At 41.7% G+C, this 24487-nt stretch overlaps 1 protein-coding gene across 1 annotated transcript; it reads left to right on the top strand.

Annotated features, from left to right (window-relative positions):
- Window positions 1-24187, top strand: LOC139385665 (ATP-binding cassette sub-family F member 3-like). Its single transcript, XM_071130913.1, is given in 22 exon segments — window positions 1-16; window positions 19-105; window positions 7423-7570; window positions 7947-8023; window positions 8273-8328; window positions 8474-8571; window positions 14468-14590; window positions 15098-15364; window positions 15535-15615; window positions 17942-18001; window positions 18082-18138; window positions 18381-18403; window positions 18532-18587; window positions 19223-19423; window positions 19633-19709; window positions 19955-19999; window positions 20082-20214; window positions 20647-20735; window positions 20845-20936; window positions 21385-21517; window positions 22847-22934; window positions 23162-24187. Coding segments are annotated over 22 exon segments (2166 nt in total). The 3' UTR covers window positions 23321-24187.
- The last annotated feature ends 300 nt before the right edge of the window (window positions 24188-24487 follow it).

Below are 24487 nucleotides of genomic sequence, written 5' to 3'. Positions count from 1 at the left end.
ATGCGCTGTTCTTGTGGAAGAGCCGGTGTATCATGGCGACATACGTGGATATTCTGAAGAGCGAGTTTCCCGAAATTGACACCGAAGTGTTCGAATATATCACGGGTAAGAGACTGTAAATTAATGGAGATGGTGTGTGGATCCCGTACACATTAAAATGCCACAGGCTTGATGAGTGGCGGACGGCTTCTTTGCCACGCGAAGTAACGTTAGCTAGCATAGCCGTCCCACACAGCATTGAGGCACAGTCAAGGGGGAGACTATCTAACGTTAGCCTACACGTAGCATGCCGGTAGTTAGCTAATAATCGGCCTATTTGAACCACTAACCAGATGAGCTAGGCTAGCCAATTTATTGCCTTAAATTAATAGCCAACAAAATGTGTACGTTTACCGGCATGCAATAATAATAATTAAATGGATTTAGTAATATTGCGATTTTCATGGTCCCAAAGTCGCAAAACAAAACGGGAGTTAAAACAACCTCAGCCTAAACAAGGTGAGGGGTGGGCTCAGGGAAGTGAAAGCGTAATTTATCAGTGTATGGGGAGGTTGGGGGTTTGGATATGAACCCGGACTGCGTTTCAAACTCAAAGTAGACAGCCCTAAACCCTCAGCCCTTGGGGGTATCCCCTCGGCCATATGTCGTCGGTCCAAATGATTAGCCAAGCAAGGGAAATATGCAAAGTAAGCCGCTCAGCCCTCGTTTTTAATGGAGTTTGCGATTGTACAATTATGTTCACTTCAGGGCCTGAAACGCCCCATAATTCAATTCGCGATGATTGTACATCCGCTAAGAAAATTCTGCCAAAACATAAAACCTCAACATGTAGTCAACATACAAGTGTAAGTAAAAACTAATGTAAATAAGTTAGAAATTGTGCAACTAATGCACAAAAGACTCATAAAAGTAATGTTTGGTTAGCTTTTGGAAATTGTAGAAATAAAAGTTCAAAACTTCAGAAGTAACTAGGCAGGCTAATGTTAGTTAGCTAATTAATTTGCTAGCTATCATACAGTAGGCATATTAATAATTATATTGTTAATATAATTAGACATGCAATCATAATTGACTGTAGCGCATATAAAGCTCACACAAGCTACCGGTGGCTGAGAACACAATCATCGCGGGATTAACAGTGACAAATGTCCGGGCAAGGGCGGTCCATTTAAAAATAATTTCTTCCCCCCTCGCCCTACAAGTGAATACTCGTCCAAACACTTAAGACACACCCTATCCCCCCTCAACCCTCAAATTTGGTGGACACTACTGATAAAGTATCATGACGTCAGACGAGTATACACTTACACTTCCAAACTTTCGAGTGGTGTCTCCCAGTGGCGCAGCGGTCTAATGCACTGGATCTCAATGCTAGAGGTGTCAATCCCGTACCTGGTTCGATCCCGGGCTGTGTCTCGGCCACGATCGAGATTCCAATAGGGCGTTAAATTGGCCCAGCGTCATCCGGGTTGGGGGAGGGGTAGGCCGTCATTATAAAATAAAAATTTGTCCTTAACTGACTTGCCTAGTTAAAAAATAAAGGTTGAAATAAAAATAAATATGCCCCTATCTCCGTGAACTAATTTAGACTAAAAGCCAATTAATGATTCATCCAAAAATCTGGTCGCTGGCTCCAAATGGCAGTTATGACAATTGTGGCGCCTCCGGAGTCATGCAGAGGCCCCTCATCAATCTACACACGATACCCCATAATGACAAAGTAAAAACACATATCACATTTACATAAGTATTCAGACCCTTAACCCAGCGCATTGTTGAAGCACCTTTGGCAGCGATTACAGCTTCTATTCTTCTTGGGTATGAAGCTACAAGCATGGCACACCTGTATTTGGGGAGTTTCTCCCATTCTTCTCTGCAGATCCTCAAGCTTGGTCAGGTTGGATGGGGAGTGTCGCTGCACAGCTATTTTCAGGTCTCTCCAGAGATGTTCGATCGGGTTGAAGTCCGGGCTCTGAAAAACATCCCCACGGCATGATGCTGCAACCAGTACGCTTCACCATAGGGACGGTGCTTGGTTTTCTCCAGATGTGATGTTGGCATTCAGGCCATAGAGTTTAATCTTGGTTTCATCAGACCAGAGAAACCTGTTTCTTGCCTTTTGGCAAACTCCAAGTGGGCTGCCATGTGTCTTTTACTGCTGAGTGGCTTCCGTCTGGCCACTCTACCATAAACACCTAATTGGGAGTGCTGCAGAGATGGTTGTCTTTCTGGAAGGTTCTCCCATCTCCGCAGAGGAACTCTAGAGCTCTGTCAGAGTGACCATTGGGTTCTTTGTCACCTCCCTGACCAAGGCCCTTCTCCCCAATTTGTTCAGGCTGGCTAGGCGGCCAGCTCTAAGAAGAGTCTTGGTGGTTCCAAATGTCTTCCATTTAAGAATGATGGAGGCCATTGTGTTCTTGGGGACTTTAAATGCTGCAGAATTTTTTTGGTGCCCTTCCCCATATCTGTGCCTCGACACAATCCAGTCTCGGAGCTCTACGTACAATTCCTTCGACCTCATGGCTTAGTTTTTGCTCTAACTTTCACGTCAACTGTGGGATCTTATATAGACAGGTGTGTGCCTTTCCAAATAATCAATTGAATTTACCACAGGTGGACTTCAATAAAGTTGTAGAAACATCTCAAGGATGATCAATGGAAACAGGTTGCACCTGAGCTCAATTAGTCTTATAGCAAAGGGTCTGAATACTTATGTAAAAAAGGTATTTCAGATTTGTGTTTTTAATGAATTTGAACAAATTTCTAAACCTCTTTTTGCAGTGGTTTTGTGTGTAGATTGAGGAATTTAATTTAAGTCTAACGTATCTGAATACTTTCCGAATGCTCTGTGTATGTGGACACCCCTTCAAAGTGGTGTATTTGGCTATTTCAGCCACACCCGTTGCTGACAGGTGTATAAAATTGAGCACACAGCCATGCAATCTCCATAGACAAACATTGGCAGTAGAATGGCTTTACTGACAAGCTCGGTGACTTTCAACGTGGCACCGTCAAAGGATACCACCTTTCCAATAAGTAATTTAATCAAAATGATTGATTGCTGTTATTGTTAAGTGGAAACGTCTAGAAGCAACAACGGCTCATCCAAGAAGTGATAGGCCACACGCTTATAGAATGGGACCACCGAGTTGTCCTCGGTTGCAACACTCACTAGTTCCAAACTGTCCAAACTGCTTCTGGAAGCAACATCGGCACAAGAAATGTTCTTCGGGAGCAATGGCCGAGTAGCCGCACACAAGCCTAAGATCACCATGCGCAATGCCAAGTGTCGGCATTTGTGGTGTAAAGTTCGATTGGACTTTGGAACAGTGGAAATGAGTTCTCTGGAGTGATGAATCACGCTTCACCATCTGGCAGTTCACTGGACACATCTGAGATTGGCGGATGCCAGGAGAACACTTGTCCGAATACATAGTGCCAACTGTAAAGTTTGGTGGAGGACGAATAATGGTCAGGGGCTTATTTTCATGGTTTGGGCTAGGCCCCTTAGTTCCAATGACGGGACTTTGTGGCAAACGGAAAGCCTTCCCAGAACATTGCAGGCTGTTATATCAGAAAACAGTGGACTAACTCCATATTAATGGAATGAGATATTCGACGAGCAGGTGTCTAAATACTTTTGGTCATGTAGTCTGTCTTTTTTTTGTTGCATTGGCTGCGTCTCAATTCACTGCATCTGCCTATTTCGCAGAGCTAGAGTGGTGTTTGTCAGACCATGAAACATCATTAAAATCAGTATTCTCACAAAATCGTCTGGAGCGTCTTGGAACTCATCTGAAGTCGGTACAGCCGATCTGCCAACTTCTGTCTGGAGCGTCCGTATAGTTTGGATTACACACTAATATGACCGTTCTGTGCAAAAGTGAGACTCTCACAAACATGTACATGTCGGTTGTTTTGCTCATCTCAAAGTCCCCGGTACCAGTTTTTTTTTTAAAAGGATAAGGGACTGTTTAGTGCCAAAAATAAGGAGTTAAATACATATAACAAAAATATATATATTTTTGATACTATAAGGGGTTTTAAAATTCCAAATGAAATATCAAAAATAACCTTAGTATGACCATAAAACAATTCTATATTGCTTAGTAGAACCCCCCCCAGGCATAGACTCTTCATGGTTAAAGGGTAACTACACCCAAAACGTCTCCTAATGTGGTTTAAAGGGATTATTCAGGATTTTGGCAGTAAGGCCCTTTATTAGGGCCCTATGAACTCCTTTTTCCCCCCGAAATAACCTTTTTTCTGTTATTTTTTTCTGATTTCTGTGATTTACGCACATTTGATCATCAGATAGTGTGTCTAATAATGTGAATGAATAAAACAGCAAACATTGAATAAGATATAACAGCAAATGTGTAATGATGCAATACATTGCACTATTCTTTTTATCAAGTCAAGTGCTTCAATACAGAGTTCTACTAAGTGTTTCATTATAAATGAAAAAAAGTAATGCAAGAATCTAGGAAACAACGCCGCAAGAAATAGGCAAAACCAAGAGTTACACTTGTGTAACTTGTGCAAAACCAAGAGTTACACTTGTGTAACTTGCATTCATTGTTTTTTGTAATATAAAGTGCTTCACATAAGTGTTTTATTTACAATGAAAAAAAGATTCATGCAAGAATCTAGGAAATAATGCAGCAATAGGCAAACTCTATGGGACTAACTTATGAGCTCCTATGTCTGTCCATTTCCATCTATCACAGACATCTCTATTGAAGTACATGATTGTCAGCCGCTTTGTGTTGAGCTCGGTGAGAGCTGAGTAGAGTCTTGTATTTGCTGAAACTCCTCTCACAGTCGACTGAGCTGACTGTAGGGCACTTCAACTTCTGCAGCTGTTGGGAATCTTGCACTCAGGCCCCTCCAGTAATCAGCAAGCTCCAAAGCAGATGAGGTCTCCCTGGACACAGTGCTGATAGGCAATCCATTCTTCACTGAGCTCTGTTGAAGGGCTTGCCATGGGTTTCAGTTGTGTGTAGGCTTCAATCTGCTTTTCCATGGCTGGAGCCTGCCTAGGATCGAACACCCTAGCCAGCCTGTAGACCTCTCTGGCTGGATGTATGTCCCAGTGCTTTGACAACTTTGAAGGCCAAGTGGAATGCATCATGGAGATGGTCAAGCACCTCCCTCCTCTCTCCAATCCCCATCTTTCTCAATAGCTCATCTGTCTTGGCTCCATACCCACATGTTTTTTCCGTTCCATTCACTAGGTAAGAGCCCAGATCCTCCATGACATTGTAAGCAGACACTGCTGTGGGACGATGGGTTCCTTACAGGATTGACAGAGCTGGCTTCAGTTTGGAGCAGCCGTCCGAGAGGAAGGTTATCTTAACAGTGAGGGCCTGCACCTTTTCTGTTTCCAGCTGGCTGAGGATGTTTGTGACTGCCTGGGATGATGACTTTTCTGCCAACAAAAACTCTACAAATGAACATGCTCTGAATGGTACTTCACTGCCTCAAACCAGCTATTCCATCTGGAGGTCACTGCTTCAGGAGGAGCCTTGGCCTGCACAAACTCCTTCATAATGAGGAAGCTCACCTATCTTCTCTTTCTGGCAGGCTTCTTGAAGGAGACAGATCTCATCCATGTCACAAGAGATGCAACTTCAGAGAAGTATTTGTAGCGCTGCCAGGTCTCACCCACCAGATTGATGACATAGCAGAGACAGGTTACATGGACACTATTGGACATCACTCCTTTCAGAACCTCCTTGTATGTCTTCAGGCAGTAGGAGACATTATCTGTGACCACTTCCCAGACATCATTCAGGTTCAGATCGTTGCTGTGGAGGGAGGCTAGTGTTGCTTGGGAAAACATTGAGTAGTTGCATCTGTCCATGAAAATGACATCTGCCAGAAAGTACTGGTTTTCAACACCTGCAATGAAAGATAAGGAACAACTTTATGTTTTAACCTAAAATAATATTGTGACTAAATAAGTGTTATTTAAATTAAGTGTTAACACAATATAGATACAGTGATAGTTAGCTAGATGGAGAGGCAGACTGCTGCTGACATTATGCGTCGCTATATTTCACCACGGTAGCTCGTCGTTTGGAATAACACAATTTGCATGTGGACAATTCACATTGCAGAATGTAAATGTAGGTTATTGCAACTGTATATTAATAGGTTAAGTTCAACTCACCAATGACAATGTTTAGAACGCTGCAATCCCTTTGCATCTGTTGTCTCGTCAACAACCAACGCAAACTTCTTCCCACTGATCTTCTGTCGAACGGCAGTCATATGTCGGTCAAACATACGGGGCAGGTGAGTTTGACGGAGGCTGCTGTGATTTTCGGGCAACGCTCCTCCCTGTTTGCAATGCTTCACTAGAAACGGCCGTAGCTTTCTTCGCTTTTCTAAGGGGATGTCAGACTCGGTCGACACAGTCACAAAGTCCTGAATAAATGATTGCCTTGAATCTGCTGATGCTCATTACACTGGTAATGGTTGTTTTAACACGGTGCTTTTCCTTGTTCTTCACATGGGCTTTAGACTTTAAGTAGTCCTCACAAGGATTTTTACGCCTCCAATCATTAGTATGTTGACAATTTGCAAAACAGCTTATCCCTGGCTCATTATATTCCTTTGGGTATTGCTCTGCTCTGAATTTAGGGGTTAGGGTCGAATTTTAGTTTTTTTGACGACTTGGCTGGTTACTACAATAATTAGGCCTACTTGTGATTATTAATACATTTCAGCCAAATTATGGAAAATTCTGCAACATTCCATGTTTTACTATTGATTCCATTTTCATGACCAAATTCCGTGATTCCGTCCTCATTTTCCGCATCACGGAACTCATAGGGCCCTACTTTATCTTCTTCCCCGGAGTCAGAGGAAGTCGTGGATACCATTTTTGTGTCTCTTTGTACAGTATGAAGGAAGTTAGAAGTAGTTACGCAAGCCAATGCTATATGTGATATAACCATAGAAACTACCGCCATGAATTTAACTAACCTGTTTTTGGTGACACCTTTTTCACCGAATTGAGAACGAAGAAGCATCTTAGAAATGCCTTTTTCCAGAAACTGACATTTCTAACATAGTGGGGCAATAAAGTATTTAGTCAGCCACCAATTGTACAAGTTCTCCCACTTAAAAAGATGAGGCCTGTAACTTTCATCATAGGTACACTTCAACTATGACAGACAAAATGAGAAAAAAAATACAGAAAATCACATTGTAGGATTTTTAATGAATTTATTTGAAAATTTTGGTGGAAATAAGTAGCAATAGGCAAACTTATGAATGAATAGAGCCAACGTGTTTCCTTATTCTACATGTCAGAGGGCCACATGATTAGCATTTCTCTATCTGAAGGTTCTAAAAGCTGCATCATTCTAAATGCTCCCCTGATTTCTAGCCTGTGGCATTCCTCTGTGATAGGTGTGTTGGACTGTGGAGGGGTGGAGTTTGAGGATGGAGAGGAGGTGTATGATGCGATTGGAGGGCTGTTGCAGGGGTCGTCGGCTGACTGTAAAAACGAGGATGACATTCGGGACATCTGTCAGCAGATGTTCAACACTCTTAAACTGTAAGTGCAACACACACACAACCTTAACACTGATCAAACAAATGTATTTATTAAGCCCTTCTTACATCAGCTGATATCTCAAAGTGCTGTACAGAAACCCAGCATAAAACCCCAAACAGCAAGCAATGCAGGTGTAGAAGCACGGTGGCAAGGAAAAACTCCATAGAAAGGCCAGAACCTAGGAAGAAACCTTGAGAGGAACCATGCTATGAGGGGTGATCAGTCCTCTTCTGGCTGTGCCGGGTGGAGATTGGACCCAGCGACCTCTTTCACAACCAGCATACAACACAAAGACTAATTGTCACACACCAAAAGCTAATATTTTATGTATTTCCGCTTGCTGACTCATCAAAAATATACTTGTCTTTCCCATCAGGAGTAACGGCCATGCCGCTTCAAAGCAAGTGCTGCTCGACGCTCCGGTGCGGTTGTCTCAGATATCTTCAGAGTGTGGTGAGTCCCTTGTCTGCAGGGGGGCTTAGGTATTCCTCTTTGTTAGCTTTACGGTCAATGTTTGATATGAATTTTGGTAGCCTGTTGACATGTAATCTGTTTTTAGCCTTTAAAAATGTTTCCTTATTATTTTTTATTGTACACTACTGCTCGTACTTCCTATTTTCTCTACCCTTCCCATGTCTTTTTAATATCCTCCCTGACTTATTGTTGCGTCTCATTCCACTCCTTCTGTCTTTCTCGCCTCAGTATCTGTCACTAACGATGTCCAAGGGATCTGGATGATGAAGAGGGGCCAGAATACAGTAAAGTATTTTAGAATAATTTTTGTTGCTTTGTAGCTTCTTGTGCATTATGTTTTTTGTTGAAGGTTCAAGTCAGCCCTGTAGCTATGTTATTCTCCTGTCAACTTCATCCACTTTGTCTTCTTCCACACACACACCACCTCAGACTGTGGACGCGAGGAAGCTAGAGAAGGCCGAAGCCAAGCTGAAGCAAAAGCAAGGGAGAAGGAATGAACGGGATTCGCAAAAAACGACTAATCCGCTGTGAGTTTCATATGCTTTTCATCTATACCCGAAGACTATGCAAACAGTTTATCATTGGCAATGGTGGAAAAAGTACCCAATTGTCATACCGGAGTAGAAGTAAAGATATCGTAATAGAAAAATGACTCAAGTAAAAGTCACCCAGTAAAATACTACTTGAGTAAAAGTATTTGGTTTTAAATATACTTAAGTATCAAAAGTAAAAGTTGATATGTTAAATTCCTTTATATTAAGCAAACCAGATGGCACATTCTTTTAGTTTTACAGATAGACAGGGATACACCAACACTCAGACACCATTTACAAATGAATCATTTGTGGTTCGTAAGTCTGCCAGATCAGAGGCGGTAGAGGGATGACCAGGGATGTTCTCTGTTTAGGGAGTCCACCAGATCAGAGGCGGTAGGGATGACCAGGGATGTTCTCTGTTTAGTGAGTCCTCCAGATCAGAGGCGGTAGGGATGACCAGGGATGTTCTCTTGAGAAGTGTGAGTTGGACCATTTTCATGTAACAGGTACTTTTGGGTGTCAGGGAAAATGTATGCCGTAAAAAGTACATTATTGTCTTTGGGAATGTAATAAAGTAAAAGTTGTGAAATATATAAAAAGGATAAAGAACAGTAACAACTTCTTAATTAAGAATATTATAACAATATGAAAGAAAATGAAATATATTTTACAAGAACTAGAATCAGAACTTTATGGAATAATCCTTGGATAGCTTTTCAGAATTCATCAATTTTTAAATTTGTTCACATGGAAAACCGAAGGAATGGAAAACGTAAATGACTGTAACAGGAAATACATTTTTTTCCATGACAAAATGTAAAAAGTAGTTTTGAACTGAACAAAAATATAAAAGCAATATGTAAAGTGTTGGTTGCATGAGCTGAAATAATTCATCTCAGAAATATTTTCCATACCCACAAAAAGCTTATTTCTTTGTTGCGTACAAATTTGTTTACATCCCTGTTAGTGAGCATTACACCAAGATAATCAAGAAGCTGATTAAACATGATCATTACACGGGTGCATCTTGTGCCGGGACAATAAAAGGGCTCCCTAAAATGTGCAGTTTTGTCACACAATACAATGCCACAGATGTCTCAAGTTTTGAGGGAGTGTGCAATTGGCATGCTGACTGCAGGGATGTCCTCCAGGCCTGTTGCCAGATAATTGAATGTTCATTTTTCTACCATAAGCTGCCTCCAACATCGTTTCAGAGTATTTTACATTATGTCCAACCGGACTCAGAACTGCAGACCACGTGTAACCATGCCAGCACACGATCTCTACATCTGGCTTCTTCACCGGCGGGATAGGGTGGGGGTTCTGAGGAGTATTTATAAATCAAATCAAATCAAATCAAATTTTATTTGTCACATACACATGGTTAGCAGATGTTAATGCGAGTGTAGCGAAATGCTTGTGCTTCTAGTTCCGACAATGCAGTAATAACAAGTAATCTAACTAACAATTCCAAACTACTGTCTTGTACACAGTGTAAGGGGATAAAGAATATGTACATAAGGATATATGAATGAGTGATGGTACAGAGCAGCATAGGCAAGATACAGTAGATGGTATCGGGTACAGTATGTACAAATGAGATGAGTATGTAAACAAAGTGGCATAGTATGGTATAAAGTGGCTAGTGATACAAGTATTACATAAGGATACCGTCGATGATATAGAGTACAGTATATACGTATGCGTATGAGATGAATAATGTAGGGTAAGTAACATTTATATAAGGTAGCATTGTTTAAAGTGGCTAGTGATATATTTACATCATTTCCCATCAATTCCCATTATTAAAGTGGCTGGAGTTGAGTCAGTGTCAGTGTGTTGGCAGCAGCCACTCAGTGTTAGTGGTGGCTGTTTAACAGTCTGATGGCCTTGAGATAGAAGCTGTTTTTCAGTCTCTCGGTCCCAGCTTTGATGCACCTGTACTGACCTCGCCTTCTGGATGATAGCGGGGTGAACAGGCAGTGGCTCGGGTGGTTGATGTCCTTGATGATCTTTATGGCCTTCCTGTGACATCGGGTGGTGTAGGTGTCCTGGAGGGCAGGTAGTTTGCCCCCGGTGATGCGTTGTGCAGACCTCACTACCCTCTGGAGAGCCTTACGGTTGAGGGCGGTGCAGTTGCCATACCAGGCGGTGATACAGCCCGCCAGGATGCTCTCGATTGTGCATCTGTAGAAGTTTGTGAGTGCTTTTGGTGACAAGCCGAATTTCTTCAGCCTCCTGAGGTTGAAGAGGCGCTGCTGCGCCTTCTTCACGATGCTGTCTGTGTGAGTGGACCAATTCAGTTTGTCTGTGATGTGTATGCCGAGGAACTTAAAACTTGCTACCCTCTCCACTACTGTTCCATCGATGTGGATAGGGGGGTGTTCCCTCTGCTGTTTCCTGAAGTCCACAATCATCTCCTTAGTTTTGTTGACGTTGAGTGTGAGGTTGTTTTCCTGACACCACACTCCGAGGGCCCTCACCTCCTCCCTGTAGGCCGTCTCATCGTTGTTGGTAATCAAGCCTACCACTGTTGTGTCGTCCGCAAACTTGATGATTGAGTTGGAGGCGTGCGTGGCCACGCAGTCGTGGGTGAACAGGGAGTACAGGAGAGGGCTCAGAACGCAACCTTGTGGGGCCCCAGTGTTGAGGATCAGCGGGGAGGAGATGTTGTTGCCTACCCTCACCACCTGGGGGCGGCCCGTCAGGAAGTCCAGTACCCAGTTGCACAGGGCGGGGTCGAGACCCAGGGTCTCGAGCTTGATGACGAGCTTGGAGGGTACTATCCCTTCCCCCCTTTCGTGGGGAAAAATGTATTCTGATTGGTTGGTGCTGGCTCCCCAGTGGGTGGGCCTATGCCCTCCCAGACCCACCCGTGGCTGTGCCCTTGCCCAGTCATGTTAAATCCATAGATCACGGCCTAATGAATTTATTTCAAATGACTGATTTCCTTATCAATTCTAATTCCGTAAAATGTTTGAAATTGTTGCATGTTGTTTTTTACATATTTTTGTTCAGTGTAGATAGTTTGGAATACAATGAAACTTAAATTGCAACACAATTTCGATTTGCAATCTTTTGGACATCAGAACAACCTTGAGGGAATCTTATGAGTAAGTAAAGGATGTTCATATGATAGGGAAGATATAGTAAACCTTGCAGAGAGCATATCCAACTGACAACCTATTAGAAAAAAATGTAAATGATTGGAACCAAGATTTAAAAAGAACTGATGTTAGTACAAAATGGAGTGGAAGTTGGAGCATAACTAACTAAATTAATTCAGTATAAACTAATGTATAGAATATATTATACGAGACATAGTTCACATTCTACAGCACAACAGCAGAGTCCTGTCTATAGTAAGACTAATAATAACTCAATAATCCATGCTATCTGGGAATGCTATTAAGTTTGAAAGTTGTGAGCGGAGCTAGAAATATTAGTGTAAATGTACTTTTAATCCATCTGTCTGCATATTTCAAGACATTACATACAGGGGAGGTAGTGAGATGCACGATACTTTTCTCATCACCGAGAAGAAAAAAACAAGGTTACTAAAAATGTAGACGTCAATCAATCCGCCATCATTGACACAGTGGAAAACATCTAAGGATTTCTTATTGAAATATTGAAATAGCCTGAGGAAAAACAAGTTGGTATAATTTAAGGCCAAGTGACACAATAATGCAGGCAATAGGGATGGGGGGGTGAACATGCGGGTCTAGGCAGAAGAGATGTAGTCATTGTATGTGTCTGTAAGTTGTCGTTCGTATGTATACGTTTTTTGTTTTTGTGGAATGTACAAAAAAAATGTATGTTCAATACCAGTCAAGTTTAGACACACCTACTCATTCAAAATATATTTTAGATTCTTCAAAGTAGCCACTCTTTGCCTCTTAGCTTTGCACACTCTTGGCATTTTCTCAACCGGCTTCACCTGGAATGCTTTTCCAACAGTCTTGAAGGAGTTCCAACATATGCTGAGCACTTGTTTGCTGCTTTTCCTTCACTCTACAGTCCAACTCATCCCAAACCATCTCAATTGGTTGAGGTTGGGTGATTGTGGCCATCTGATGCAGCACTCCATTACTCCTTCTTGGTCAAATAGCCCTTACACAGCCTGGAAGTGTGTTGGGTCATTGTCCTGTTAAAAAAAAAAAATTATAGTCCCACCAAGCGTAAACCAGATGGGATGGCGTATCACTGCAGAATGCTGTGGTAGCCATGCTGGTTGAGTGTGCCTTGAATTCTAAATAAATCACTGACAGTCACCAGCAAAGCCCCCACACCACCACCTCCGTGCCTACACATGCGGAGATCATCCATTCACCTACTCAGCGTCTCGCAAGGACACGCCGGCTGGAACCAGAAATCTCAAATTTGGACTCATATTGTGGAAATGACAATATTGTTATAATGCTGTTATTGCATCTAAAGGTTGTTTTGTGAAACAGAATAAGGGGTTGTTAGAATGCTCATCTGTGTTTGTTCTACTGAGGATGGGCCTCTGGAAGATTTACCATGTCTTTGGGGATTCCGCGTTCCAGAGCATGAGTTAATGCATGAGTTGATGAGGACACGCAGTTGATGTTGAGATGTGTCTGTTACTTGAACACTCTGACGCATTTATTTGGGCTGCAATTTCAAGGGCTGGTAACTCTAATGAACTCTGGGTCTTCTTTTCCTGTGGCGGTCCTCATGAGAGCTGGTTTCATCATAGCGCTTGATGGTTTTTTGAGTCTGCTCTTTCAAAGTTCTTGACATTTTCTGCATTGACTGACCTTCATGTCTTAAAGTAATGATGGACTGTCGTTTCTCTTTGCTTATTTGGGCTGTTTTTGCCATAATATGGACTTGGTCTTTTACCAAATAAGGTCATTTTTTTGTATACCACCCCTACCTTGTCACAACACAACTGATTTGGCTCAAACCCATTAAAAAGGAAAGAAATCCCGCAAAGTAACTTTTAACAAGGTACACCTGTTAATTGAAATGCATTCAATTAATGCCAAGAGTGCAAAGCTGTCATCAAGGAAAAGAGAGGCTACTTTGAAGAATATAAAATGTTTTGATTGGTTTAATATTGTTTTGGTTTCTACTTGATTCCACATGTTAGTTCATAGTTTTGATGTCTTCACTATTATTCTACAATGTAGAAAATAGTATAAATAAAAACCCTGGATTGAGTAGGTGTGTCAACTTTTGACTGGTACTATATATATATATATATATATGTATATATATATATATATATGTATGTATATGTATATGTATATATATATATATATATATATATATATATATATATATATATATGTATATGTATATGTATATATATATATATATATATATGTATATATATATATATATATATATATATATATATATGTATATATATATGTATGTGTATATATATGTATGTGTATATATATGTATATATATATATATATATATATATATATATATATATATATATATGTATGTGTATATATATATATATATGTGTATATATATATATATATATATATGTATATATATATATATATGTATATATATATATATGTGTATATATATATATATGTATATATATGTATGTGTGTGTGTAAATAAAGTACAGATGACCCCCAAAAAATGGCTTAAGTAGTACTTGAAAGTATGTTTACTTAAGTACTTTACACCACTGATCATTGGTTTGGTATTGCGATAGCAAAATACACTTTTCCATTCACCAATGTGTGATAGTTTGGTAATACTGTCAGACTGATGTTTCACCTCTCTCTCCCTCTTACACCTTCTTCTGTATTTGCTCTCTGTACTTCTATCTCTTTGTGTCCCTCTGTGTCTGTCTCACTCTGTCCTTATCCCCTCTCTCTGTTTGTCTCAGGGTACTGGAGGAGGCATCAGCCAGCCAGGCCAGTAGCAAGAAAGACAGCCGTGTCGACTTGTCCGGGAAGAATCGCAGCTACGATATCCGCATCGAGAACTTTGACGTGTCGTTTGGCGAGAGGTGAGGGTTTAACCCTTAGGCTTCGTTCCAAATGGCACCCCATCCCTATTAAGTGCACTTCTTTTGACAAGGGCCAAAAGTATAGTAGTGCGCCATATAGGGAGTAAGGTGCCATTTGGGATGAAACCATACTTACGCTTTCTCCTACTGTATCCAGCACTGGAGCAGGTGATTCATTCTAATTAGCATCATGCAATGTTGTTAGCTGGACACTGTTTCCACCGGTATTTACCTTGCATGTAAAAGGCATTGTTGTGGTTATGGTCGCTACTTTCTGCAAATGACTTAAGAATTCAACACAACTACCTGATATAAAATGGTGAGTAGCAGTGCTTGTTTAAATACATCACAAACTGAGTAAATCAAGTTATTACTGTGTAATTACAATTTTATGTAATTTCTTAATACCAGAGAGACAAAGAGTAGGCGAGAGACTGAGACACTTCTTAGTCTCTACCATAAAACAATATGCAAGCAACTTGTCTCTCTCTCGCTCTGTATTTCCAGGTCTTTGCTGCAGGGGGCGGAGCTGTCTCTGTCAACAGGTCGCCGCTACGGCCTGATTGGCCGCAACGGCCTGGGGAAGACCACGCTGCTAAAGATGCTGGCGAGCCGCAGCCTGCGTGTCCCTGCCCACATCACAATCCTGCACGTGGAGCAGGAGGTCGCTGGAGACGACACAGGGGCACTTCAGAGCGTGCTGGAGAGCGACACGGTCCGGGAGGGTCTCCTGACAGAGGAACGCCTGCTCAATGCGCGCATAGCCAACGGAACGTACGTCAGTCTTACTTACCCAAATATTCTCCGAAGTTGGCAATGGAGGGCTCATATTGGAAGAAGTCAATACTGGCAGCCTTGGCAGACTTAAATGTTATTGTTGCAGGAATTTTAGATTTGAAACTGCAACAGTCACTTAACTCGCAGTTTATTCTATTCCATGTTAGTGCTGAAGGAATGGAAACTGTTCGACTGTCGGAGATCTATGCTAAACTGGAGGAGATTGAAGCAGACAAGGCACCTGCCCGGTAAAAAGCCACTCTTAACATGTCTGTATATAATATATCTTTGTTTGTTACATTAGTTAGGGATGCACGATATATCGCTGAACATATCGGAATCGTACGATATTAGCTAAAAATGCCAACATCGGTATTGGCCGATGACTAGTTTAACAGCCATGTTAAAAATCGATGTCAAAGCTACCGTGCGTACCTATATAACGTGGGTACATAATGTAATAACGCCACGTCAAATTTTGCGCTACACAGCCCACAATGCAAAGCAGCAGCTACTTTTCCTGGTGTCGAGCAACATTAAGGCAGTTTATACAATTTTAAAAACATTACAATACATTCACAGATTTCACAACACACTGTGTGCCCTTAAACCCCTACTCCACCACTACCACATAGCATTCCATACCTAGCCCACAAAATGTCTGCTGTGTGGATTGAGCAGTCAACAAGTCCAGCAGTCATTTGAAAGAGTATGAACAATTCAGCGAGACAACTCAAAGGCGAAATCCATTAATGCCAAGATAATGGAATTCATTGCCCTTGACAATCAACCGTTTTCTGTTGTGGGTGATGTTTGCTTTCGCCGACTAAACGAGCACCGGTGCACACTACCAAGTGTGCTATTTTTCAGATGTCACCCTACCTACAGTAATAGCGTCACTGCTATTAGCTTCACGACATACATACTGTGGAACACTGTTTGAATCTTTGCATGTCAAAAAAGATACAGTAGCACGGTCAAAGCTGTACAACAAAAGTCTTCAAACAAGCACACACTGGCCATGAACGATGTGTTTACAATACCGCGTTGATAATAAGGAATTATTTGTTTGACTGCAACTTCTGGGGCACCAATACATCCAGCCTGTAAACAATGACCAGTAGAAACTGTCATTTTCATTATTCTTAGCAATGATTTAGGAATCCTTGTGAGTAAGTATTAGCTTGGTAGGTACTTGTTGTTCACCTATTGAAATTGAACTTCAGATCATGAAAATTGCCCAAAGCTAATGTTATAAGCAGCCAGCTAGCTTTGTTGTGAAGCAAGCCACAATAAGGATTGGGCACAAAGTGGAATTTGCGGTTTGCCTTCAAAATAAAAGTGAAATTCAATTAATACAAATAGTAAACTTATGCCAAACTTTTATTTTGAAGGCTAACTGTAAAGTCCACTAGTGTAGCTAATCCTTAATGTGGCTAATTTAACATAGATGGGTCCGACCACCATTAATCAAATAAGAACTGTCTTATAAATGAGGGTTATTTTAGATGACACCTAGCTATATAGTTAGCAAGGTAGAGTTTTTGGGGAAGCCTTCTTTCTTTTATGACCAGTACTGTAGGTGTGCGAGACAACTTTACCAGTATCATAGCATACGTATCGATGAATCGTTGTGACATATGAAATACGAGTGATAGTGTAATAACTACGTAAAACATGTATGAACGCGTTAAATGTATTATGTGACGTGCAGTCATATTCAGGTCTTGATTGGTCAACAAGCTTATTTTACATGTCAAATAGTGTTATTTGACAGTGTTAATTAGTATATTTTTTGACACACAAAGACCCAAACAGCGTTCCATAGAAATCCTGGTTGAGAATGAAACGACTGAACAATGAAACAGCACAGCAAGTAAGTGAAAGAAATAGGTTTTGATTATGTTTTACTGGTAATGGAGACATGTAAATGCCAACAAAATAACTTTTTGTTAAGGGTAGTGTGTGTGTAACCTTAACTAACTTGCCAAGTTAAATAAAGAACAAATTCTTATTTACAATGACGGCCCGGACGACGCTGGGCCAATCATTCATGGCTGGATGTGATACAGCCTGGATCCGAACCAGGTACTGTAGTGACGCCTCTTGCACTGAAATGCAGGGCCATAGACCGCTGCGTCCATGTGTGTTAACTATTTAACTGTACTGGAATGCTTAAAATGCCGCAAAAATGTTAAATATTGGTATCGGGGTTTTTTTGTCAATGAAAATATCGGTATCGGTGGGGCGCGTTTTTGTCAAGGAAAATATCGGTATCGGGTGGGTTTGGCTAAGAAAATATCGGTACCGGGGTTTTTTTTGTAAGGAATTTCTCAATTTATAGACCAATTTATAGACCATCAATTCAACAGCCACATTTGTCTTCATTAACTATCGTTTTGTTTTTTTGCAAGGAAAGTATCAGTGCATCACTATTAGCAGTTCATTTATATTCATACATGTTGCCAATGGTGTTTCTAAAACCAATGACTATGCAGTAGAATTGTAGCCAGGGTGTATGCATTTTCTGATTTAATGAGATGATTGATTGATGTTTCTCTCTCTTTTACACAGAGCTTCAATCATCCTATGTGGTTTAGGTTTTTCTCCTAAAATGCAAACGCAGACAACCAAGTAAGTTACTGTGTGTGTGTGTGTGTGCGCGCATGCGCGCGCGAATGTGATTAACTGATCTCTCGGTGTTCTCTTCACAGGGAGTTTTCTGGAGGCTGGAGGATGAGATTAGCTCTGGCTAGAGCTCTCTTTGCCAAGTGAGTTTCTCCTTGTCACTTCTTTTATCCAAAGGACAGTCTACCCAATTAAAATACAAGGACAGAGATTATATTACAATATTGATGTACATTTATAACTCTTATGAGCTGTTTCCTGAATCTCAATTTATAGACCATCAATTCAGCAGACAGTTTATGAAGACAAATGTGGCTATGCTAAATGTTGTAAGGCTAGCTTCAACTCTCCAAATAATGTGTGTATTTTTCATTCCTTTTTTTAGGCCTGATCTTTTGTTACTTGACGGTGAGTGATTAAACCACATGAAGTATTTTTGTATTGAGTATCTTTGAACAGTTTGACGGTGTCCAATAGTCAGTGCAAAACGCCCTTTTGACTGACTGTCTCTGTCTTTCTGTCTGTTTGTTTCTCAGAGCCCACCAACATGTTGGATGTCCGAGCCATTCTTTGGCTGGAGAATTACCTGCAGGTAGGTTACTCCTGCTTACCGACACACTTAACATTGCATGCCAAATTCAATCGGGTTCCCTTCTCCCCAAAGTGTGCATATTCTTACTACAGTATTTAAAAGCATTGGATTGGTGAAAGCATGGGCAAGCGTGGACTAGAGGGGCTTTCCGTCATATTTCTTACACCAGTCCAAGGCAAGGGGTGTGAATGAGTGGACATTTCAGGGAGAAGGGTGAAGAATAGGAACAAATGGAAGTTTGCATTGCTAGATTGGGGTGGGTAATTCTGATTTGCTGTCGACTTCTGCCTCTGGGGGTGCTCTTGAGCCAAAAAGGGGTCCGGCAACAACAAAAAGAGGCTGCTAAATTGGCAGGAGGGTCACACCCATCAGCGACGCATACATAGTTAGCTTCAAATGGATTGTTTGCTTTCAGCACTTATGAAATTGTGTGCACTCGTTCAATACTTTCTACAAATCTAAAGACATTGGATTGATGGAGGCATTGGCTAGGTGGAGTTACCACCATATTTCTTATACCACTTATTTTCAGCGAATTGAAGTGAACGAATCCTCCATTGGGAGGATGGAGAGATAAAGCATGAGCAACAAGTTCGACTTCCATATGGCCTGTTTAACTCCTCCGCCCCCCACAGACCTGGCAGACCACCATCCTGGTGGTGTCCCACGACCGGAACTTCCTCAACGCCGTGGTGACTGACATCATCCACCTGCACTCGCAGCGGCTGGAGAGTTACCGCGGCGACTACGAGAACTTTGTCAAGACCAAAGAGGACCGCCTGAAGAACCAGCAGAGGGAGTACGAGGCCCAGTTTCAGTACAGAGAGCACATCCAGGTTAGGAGCCCACACACTGGCTTACACACACCGTCCTGCGTACATACAAACTAAAAGGCCTATGGCAAGCGTAATAACAATGCACTTTCTCAGCATTTATCTTTGCTGATTAGTGTTTGTTTATTTTAGATCTTGATATGCCTATTAGAATATATATTATAGTGTCTTATACATTATAATAATAATAATCCCCTCCCTCTGTGTGCCAGGTGTTTATCGACCGGTTCAGATACAACGCCAACAGAGCGGCACAGGTGCAGAGCAAACTGAAGCTCTTAGAAAAACTGTGAGTAACCATCTATTTCAAAATAAGATAACATGCGCCACACCCTGCTTTCTCTCATGTCGTGCTCCCTTGGGAATTACAGCCTGAAAGTCCAATTCATTGTAAAGAATAACTTCCGTCTTGCCAATGCATGATGACCTCTGCGTGTTTGTTTGCCTGTGCACAGGGGAATGATCATTGTAAAGAATATCTATTGTTGTCATCCGTCGTCCATTCCCTCACTACTCTTCTCTTGTCTCCTGCAGGCCTGAACTCAAACCTCTGGAGAAGGAAACCGAAGTCACCTTAAAGTAAGAGCTTTCCCGAATGAAGTCAGGTTTCAATTCTCATATTAATCTGAGCGCTAACGTGCGTACGTGCGTCTGTCCACAGGTTCCCTGATAACTTTGAGAAGCTGTCTCCCCCGGTGCTCCAGTTGGATGAGGTGGAGTTCTACTATAACACTGACCAGCGCCTCTTCACACAGCTGTCTGTGTCTGCAGACCTGGAGTCTCGCATCTGCATCGTACGTATTAATCACATTGCTCTCAATCCTGATGACTAGTTCTAAATCACATGCACTGCTAATAGTTAGGGGTGCACAGATGTGATCATTCTGGGCTGATGCCAATATTTTCTTTGCAATATCGACTGATTCAGAATTTTTTTCATTTTATGGCTATTTTTAACCATCCTAGCACAGATCTGAACTGCAAACAAGTTTCTATGTTCATAAGGCTAGTAAGAACATATCTTCGCCCCCACATCGGGTCACTGATATATTGTGCATCCTTTAATACTGTACTTTAAATCTGTGAAACACTTCCACAGACAATGCTCTGTGCAACCTTCCAACTGCTAAAGTAGTACCTACTGTCGATCTCTCTCTCTCTCTCTCTCTCTCTCTCTCTCTCTCTCTCTCTCTCTCTCTCTCTCTCTCTCTCTCTCTCTCATACAGGTGGGTGAGAACGGGGCGGGTAAATCCACCATGCTCAAGCTACTGATGGGAGAGTTAACGCCTGTCAACGGCATCAGACACGCCCATCGGTGAGGTTCCATGCTTGACGTCAGCCATCTTCCTCTGCTGCTAGTGTGTGTCTTGGTGGGTGTGCGTGCAGGGAAGTAAACGACAGTTTTATTTCCCTTTCTCGCTCAGGAACCTGAAGATCGGTTATTTCAGTCAGCACCACGTGGATCAACTGGACCTCAATGTGTGTTCAATTGAGCTGCTACTCAACAAATTCCCAGGTGACCACCACCACCAAAACATACCAATACTTATTATTATCAAAGCCTGGGCTGTGTTCATTAGGCACCAAATGCAAAGGAAACTGATTAGAACATGACTACCTGGACTCACATGAAGCTGTCATGTGAGGAATTGTAGGTAGCTCTTTTCAACTAGTTTTATCTTGTTCTTGAGGTGTTTTGACTGTCACTATATGCTAATATGACTCAAATTTGCTAGCCAGCTAACCAACAACTGTAAAGATGTATTTGAGAGACAAGTGAGCAAATGTATTTGTTTTCAATAAACATTGGAGACTAAATCTATTTTACGTGCTGGCAACAATCTAAACCAACCTTGTCTGTTTGGGCCAATGTTGCTTAACAACCAACCCATCTATACCCTGCAATCTTTGTAATTTGTAACCCCTTTTCTCTCTCTCGCTCTCTCCTCGTCCCTCCCTCCCAGGTCGTAACGAGGAGGAGTACAGGCACCAACTGGGTGGCTATGGGATAACCGGTGAGCTGGCAACTCGGCCAGTGGCCAGTCTGTCAGGAGGGCAGAAGAGCCGGGTGGCCTTCGCTCAGATGACCATGCCTTGGTAATGCCTTTTCATTATTACACTTCATGACCCCAATATTTCACACAATTTCTCACAATGTCAAATGGTCATTTTATGGTAGCAAATTGGTTGTAGTTTAGTTGAAAAACCGTCCTTGTACAAGCAGTATACAACTTGACCATGATGTCTAATAATGGGATTACATTTCTCTATCCTTCCGATGCTAAACTGTCTCTGTGGCCTTTTCAAGAACCCATGGTAGTTGTTGCAAGAGTTTTGGTGATAAACCCGGTGTCCGGCTTAAATTCCCTAATGGCCCCTCATACCACCACGGCCACCTAATTATCATCCCCAGCTTCCAGTTGGCTTGTTCAACCTCTCCTCTCCCCTGTAACTCATCCACGGGTCGTTGTTTTCAACCAACTTACCTTGTAAATAAGAAATATACTGCCCTGATAACACTAGGAACAGAACTGGAGAGAGAGGACATGAGAGAACGCTATTAATTTTGAGAAGTGTCAAGATCCTATTGATGAGATGGTTATAATCCGCCACAGAATGTATTATTAGGGTTGCTGGCAGCGAAGCACCCCTAATAATATTGTTGGAATAGCTCAATGCCCGATTGGTCAAAAAAAATTAGACTTTGGCAGTATCAATGTATATCAAAACCACTACTACTAGGTGGCATTGTATTAAGTATTCAGAGACTAATGCTTAGCCCCACCACCCCGTTTGACATATAACCACAGGATTTGGTATATCAGTGTTTCTCATAAGGAACAAATTTGCTTCAAGGAGCCATGAAGTCATATTGAATTTTCCAACATGTTGGATTTTTTTTTTGACTTGACTAGAAACTCAATGTATGTCTTTACAAAGTTTGAGAAAAGCAATATGTCAAAAGATGGAAGAGAAAATGGCAACTTTGTTAAAAAAATAAAAAAAATAAAAAATAAAAAAAAATTTGTCTTCGCTGTATCACCTTGAAACTGATTAAGGCTCTTGACGACTCTAGTAGGAAGGTGTATTTCGAAACAGGTGTTAATATAAAAACCTCCAACAGCTAGCATTTATGCTAAAAAGAGATTCTTCAAATAAGATCGAGAGATTTAGCGATTACAGCGTTTGTTAGTCCCAACAAAGTTGGCAACGGAATAATTGCTACGTCAAACAGCCATTTCATGACGCTATAAATAATTTATTATATTTAGTGAACACTTGCACATAGTATTTTGAATTGTTACATGTACAAGGATGTATAATGCTTCAATGCAGCTGTCTCTTTCAGCCCGCTCATAAACCAGCATCCTGTTTCATTGCTGCTTGCAGCTATAATTTGTCTCTTACTCACGTTTTCTCTCTCAGCCCAAACTTCTATATCCTTGACGAGCCGACCAATCACCTGGACATGGAAACGATCGAGGCGCTAGCGAAGGCACTCAACAAATTCAAAGTAAGCTTATTAATTAAACTAGAAGTCGCTGAGAAAATGTCTTTATTTAGCTCACAATGTTAATCAATAGAGTAAATCTGGAGAAAGCCTATCCATGAAATCGGTTTTCTTTAAACAGACACTACAAGCTTATTTTGGCTAACAATCAATGGAAGTGATAGCACTTGAACACTTGGAAGTTTTAATGTGCATATATGCCCTTTTTTAAAACTCTATCCTCTCCTCAGGGTGGGGTGGTCCTTGTCTCTCACGACGAGCGTCTGATCCGGATGGTGTGCAGAGAGCTGTGGGTCTGTGAGCACGGGAACGTGCGGCGAGTGGAGGGGGGCTTTGACGAGTACCGGGATATCTTGCAGGAACAGTTCCGCAAGGAGGGCTACCTGTGAGGGACAGGAAGGACTTTCCAAAACCTACCACCCCAGGCAACTTGCCCATTACGCCATCTATGACAGACATGCCAAGTTACCAATTGACTTCAACCCCAATAACCTAAAGCCCCCCCACTCTCTATTCCCCGACTGCCAATCATCATCCTCCGAGTGAGAACTGAGTTTTACTGGCTGCTTTCCCATCATCCTCTCTGCTCCCCCACACCACCGTTTGTGTTTTGTTTGCCATTTAGCTCGGCCCGGCAGTTCAAAGTGACATACTCTTGTCTATTGTCCTTTAGGCTACATGGAGTGCAAACTCTGTCCAAATGGAATGTCAATTGTGCGTGCACTCTGTATACTCAAACTGCTCCGGCCTCCCCACTCCCAACCTTCCTGATCATAATAGTTGGAGCTGGTTTGGTTCACTTAACATCAAGGAGGATAGTCCATCTTGTGAAGGTGGGGGTGCTGTACCCTCTAACTGTTAACCCCATGTGGGAAGCCATCTTGGAATAATGCTACATCCTTTTAGCTCTTAGTAATGTCAGTTTAGGGCCGAATATGTACATCAGAAAATTAACAAAATTCTCGATTTCTTAATCCGTGTCGAATATGTGTGCATGTGTTTTATGTGATTGAGTGGGACAGAGAGAGAGCGAGGATACATTTCAAGTGCATATGGATTGATTTTTCTCCTGAACATGTGTGTTCTTGGAAGGAGAGGGAGCATCTCTTTTGTCAGTGGAACCCGGGATGAAGCTGAAATGACTCCCTGTTCCCAACATAGTGTAGTATTTTGGCAACTAGCCAAAATGGTGGCATTTCAGACAGCCCTGGTCTTGTTCATTAGGCACCAAACTAAATAAAACAGTCTGAAACAGGGAGGGATTACGTGGACTTGTCCTATAAGAAATGCTCATTTTCTGTTGCAAAATGTTTCCTGTTGCGTGCCCGAATGAAGACAATCCTGGAAACATCCATATCTGTGTCAGCATGGGAAACCACCAGCACAAAAACAATGATTTCTACAACCGCAGCAGCTGGCTCCAGGTCTCTCTGCTGCGTCTTCCCCACAATCTCCAACCAAGTAAAGTATTTAAGCATAAAGGCACCAAGGGTTTGTGGTATATGGCCAATATACCACAGCTAAGGGCTGTTCTTACGCACACAGCCCTTAGCCGC

Source organism: Oncorhynchus clarkii, chromosome 27, assembly GCF_045791955.1.
Source record: "Oncorhynchus clarkii lewisi isolate Uvic-CL-2024 chromosome 27, UVic_Ocla_1.0, whole genome shotgun sequence".
Taxonomy (NCBI): Eukaryota; Metazoa; Chordata; class Actinopteri; order Salmoniformes; family Salmonidae; genus Oncorhynchus; species Oncorhynchus clarkii.
The sequence above is the reverse complement of the archived record's forward strand: the minus strand, read 5'-3'. Positions and strand labels throughout refer to the sequence as shown.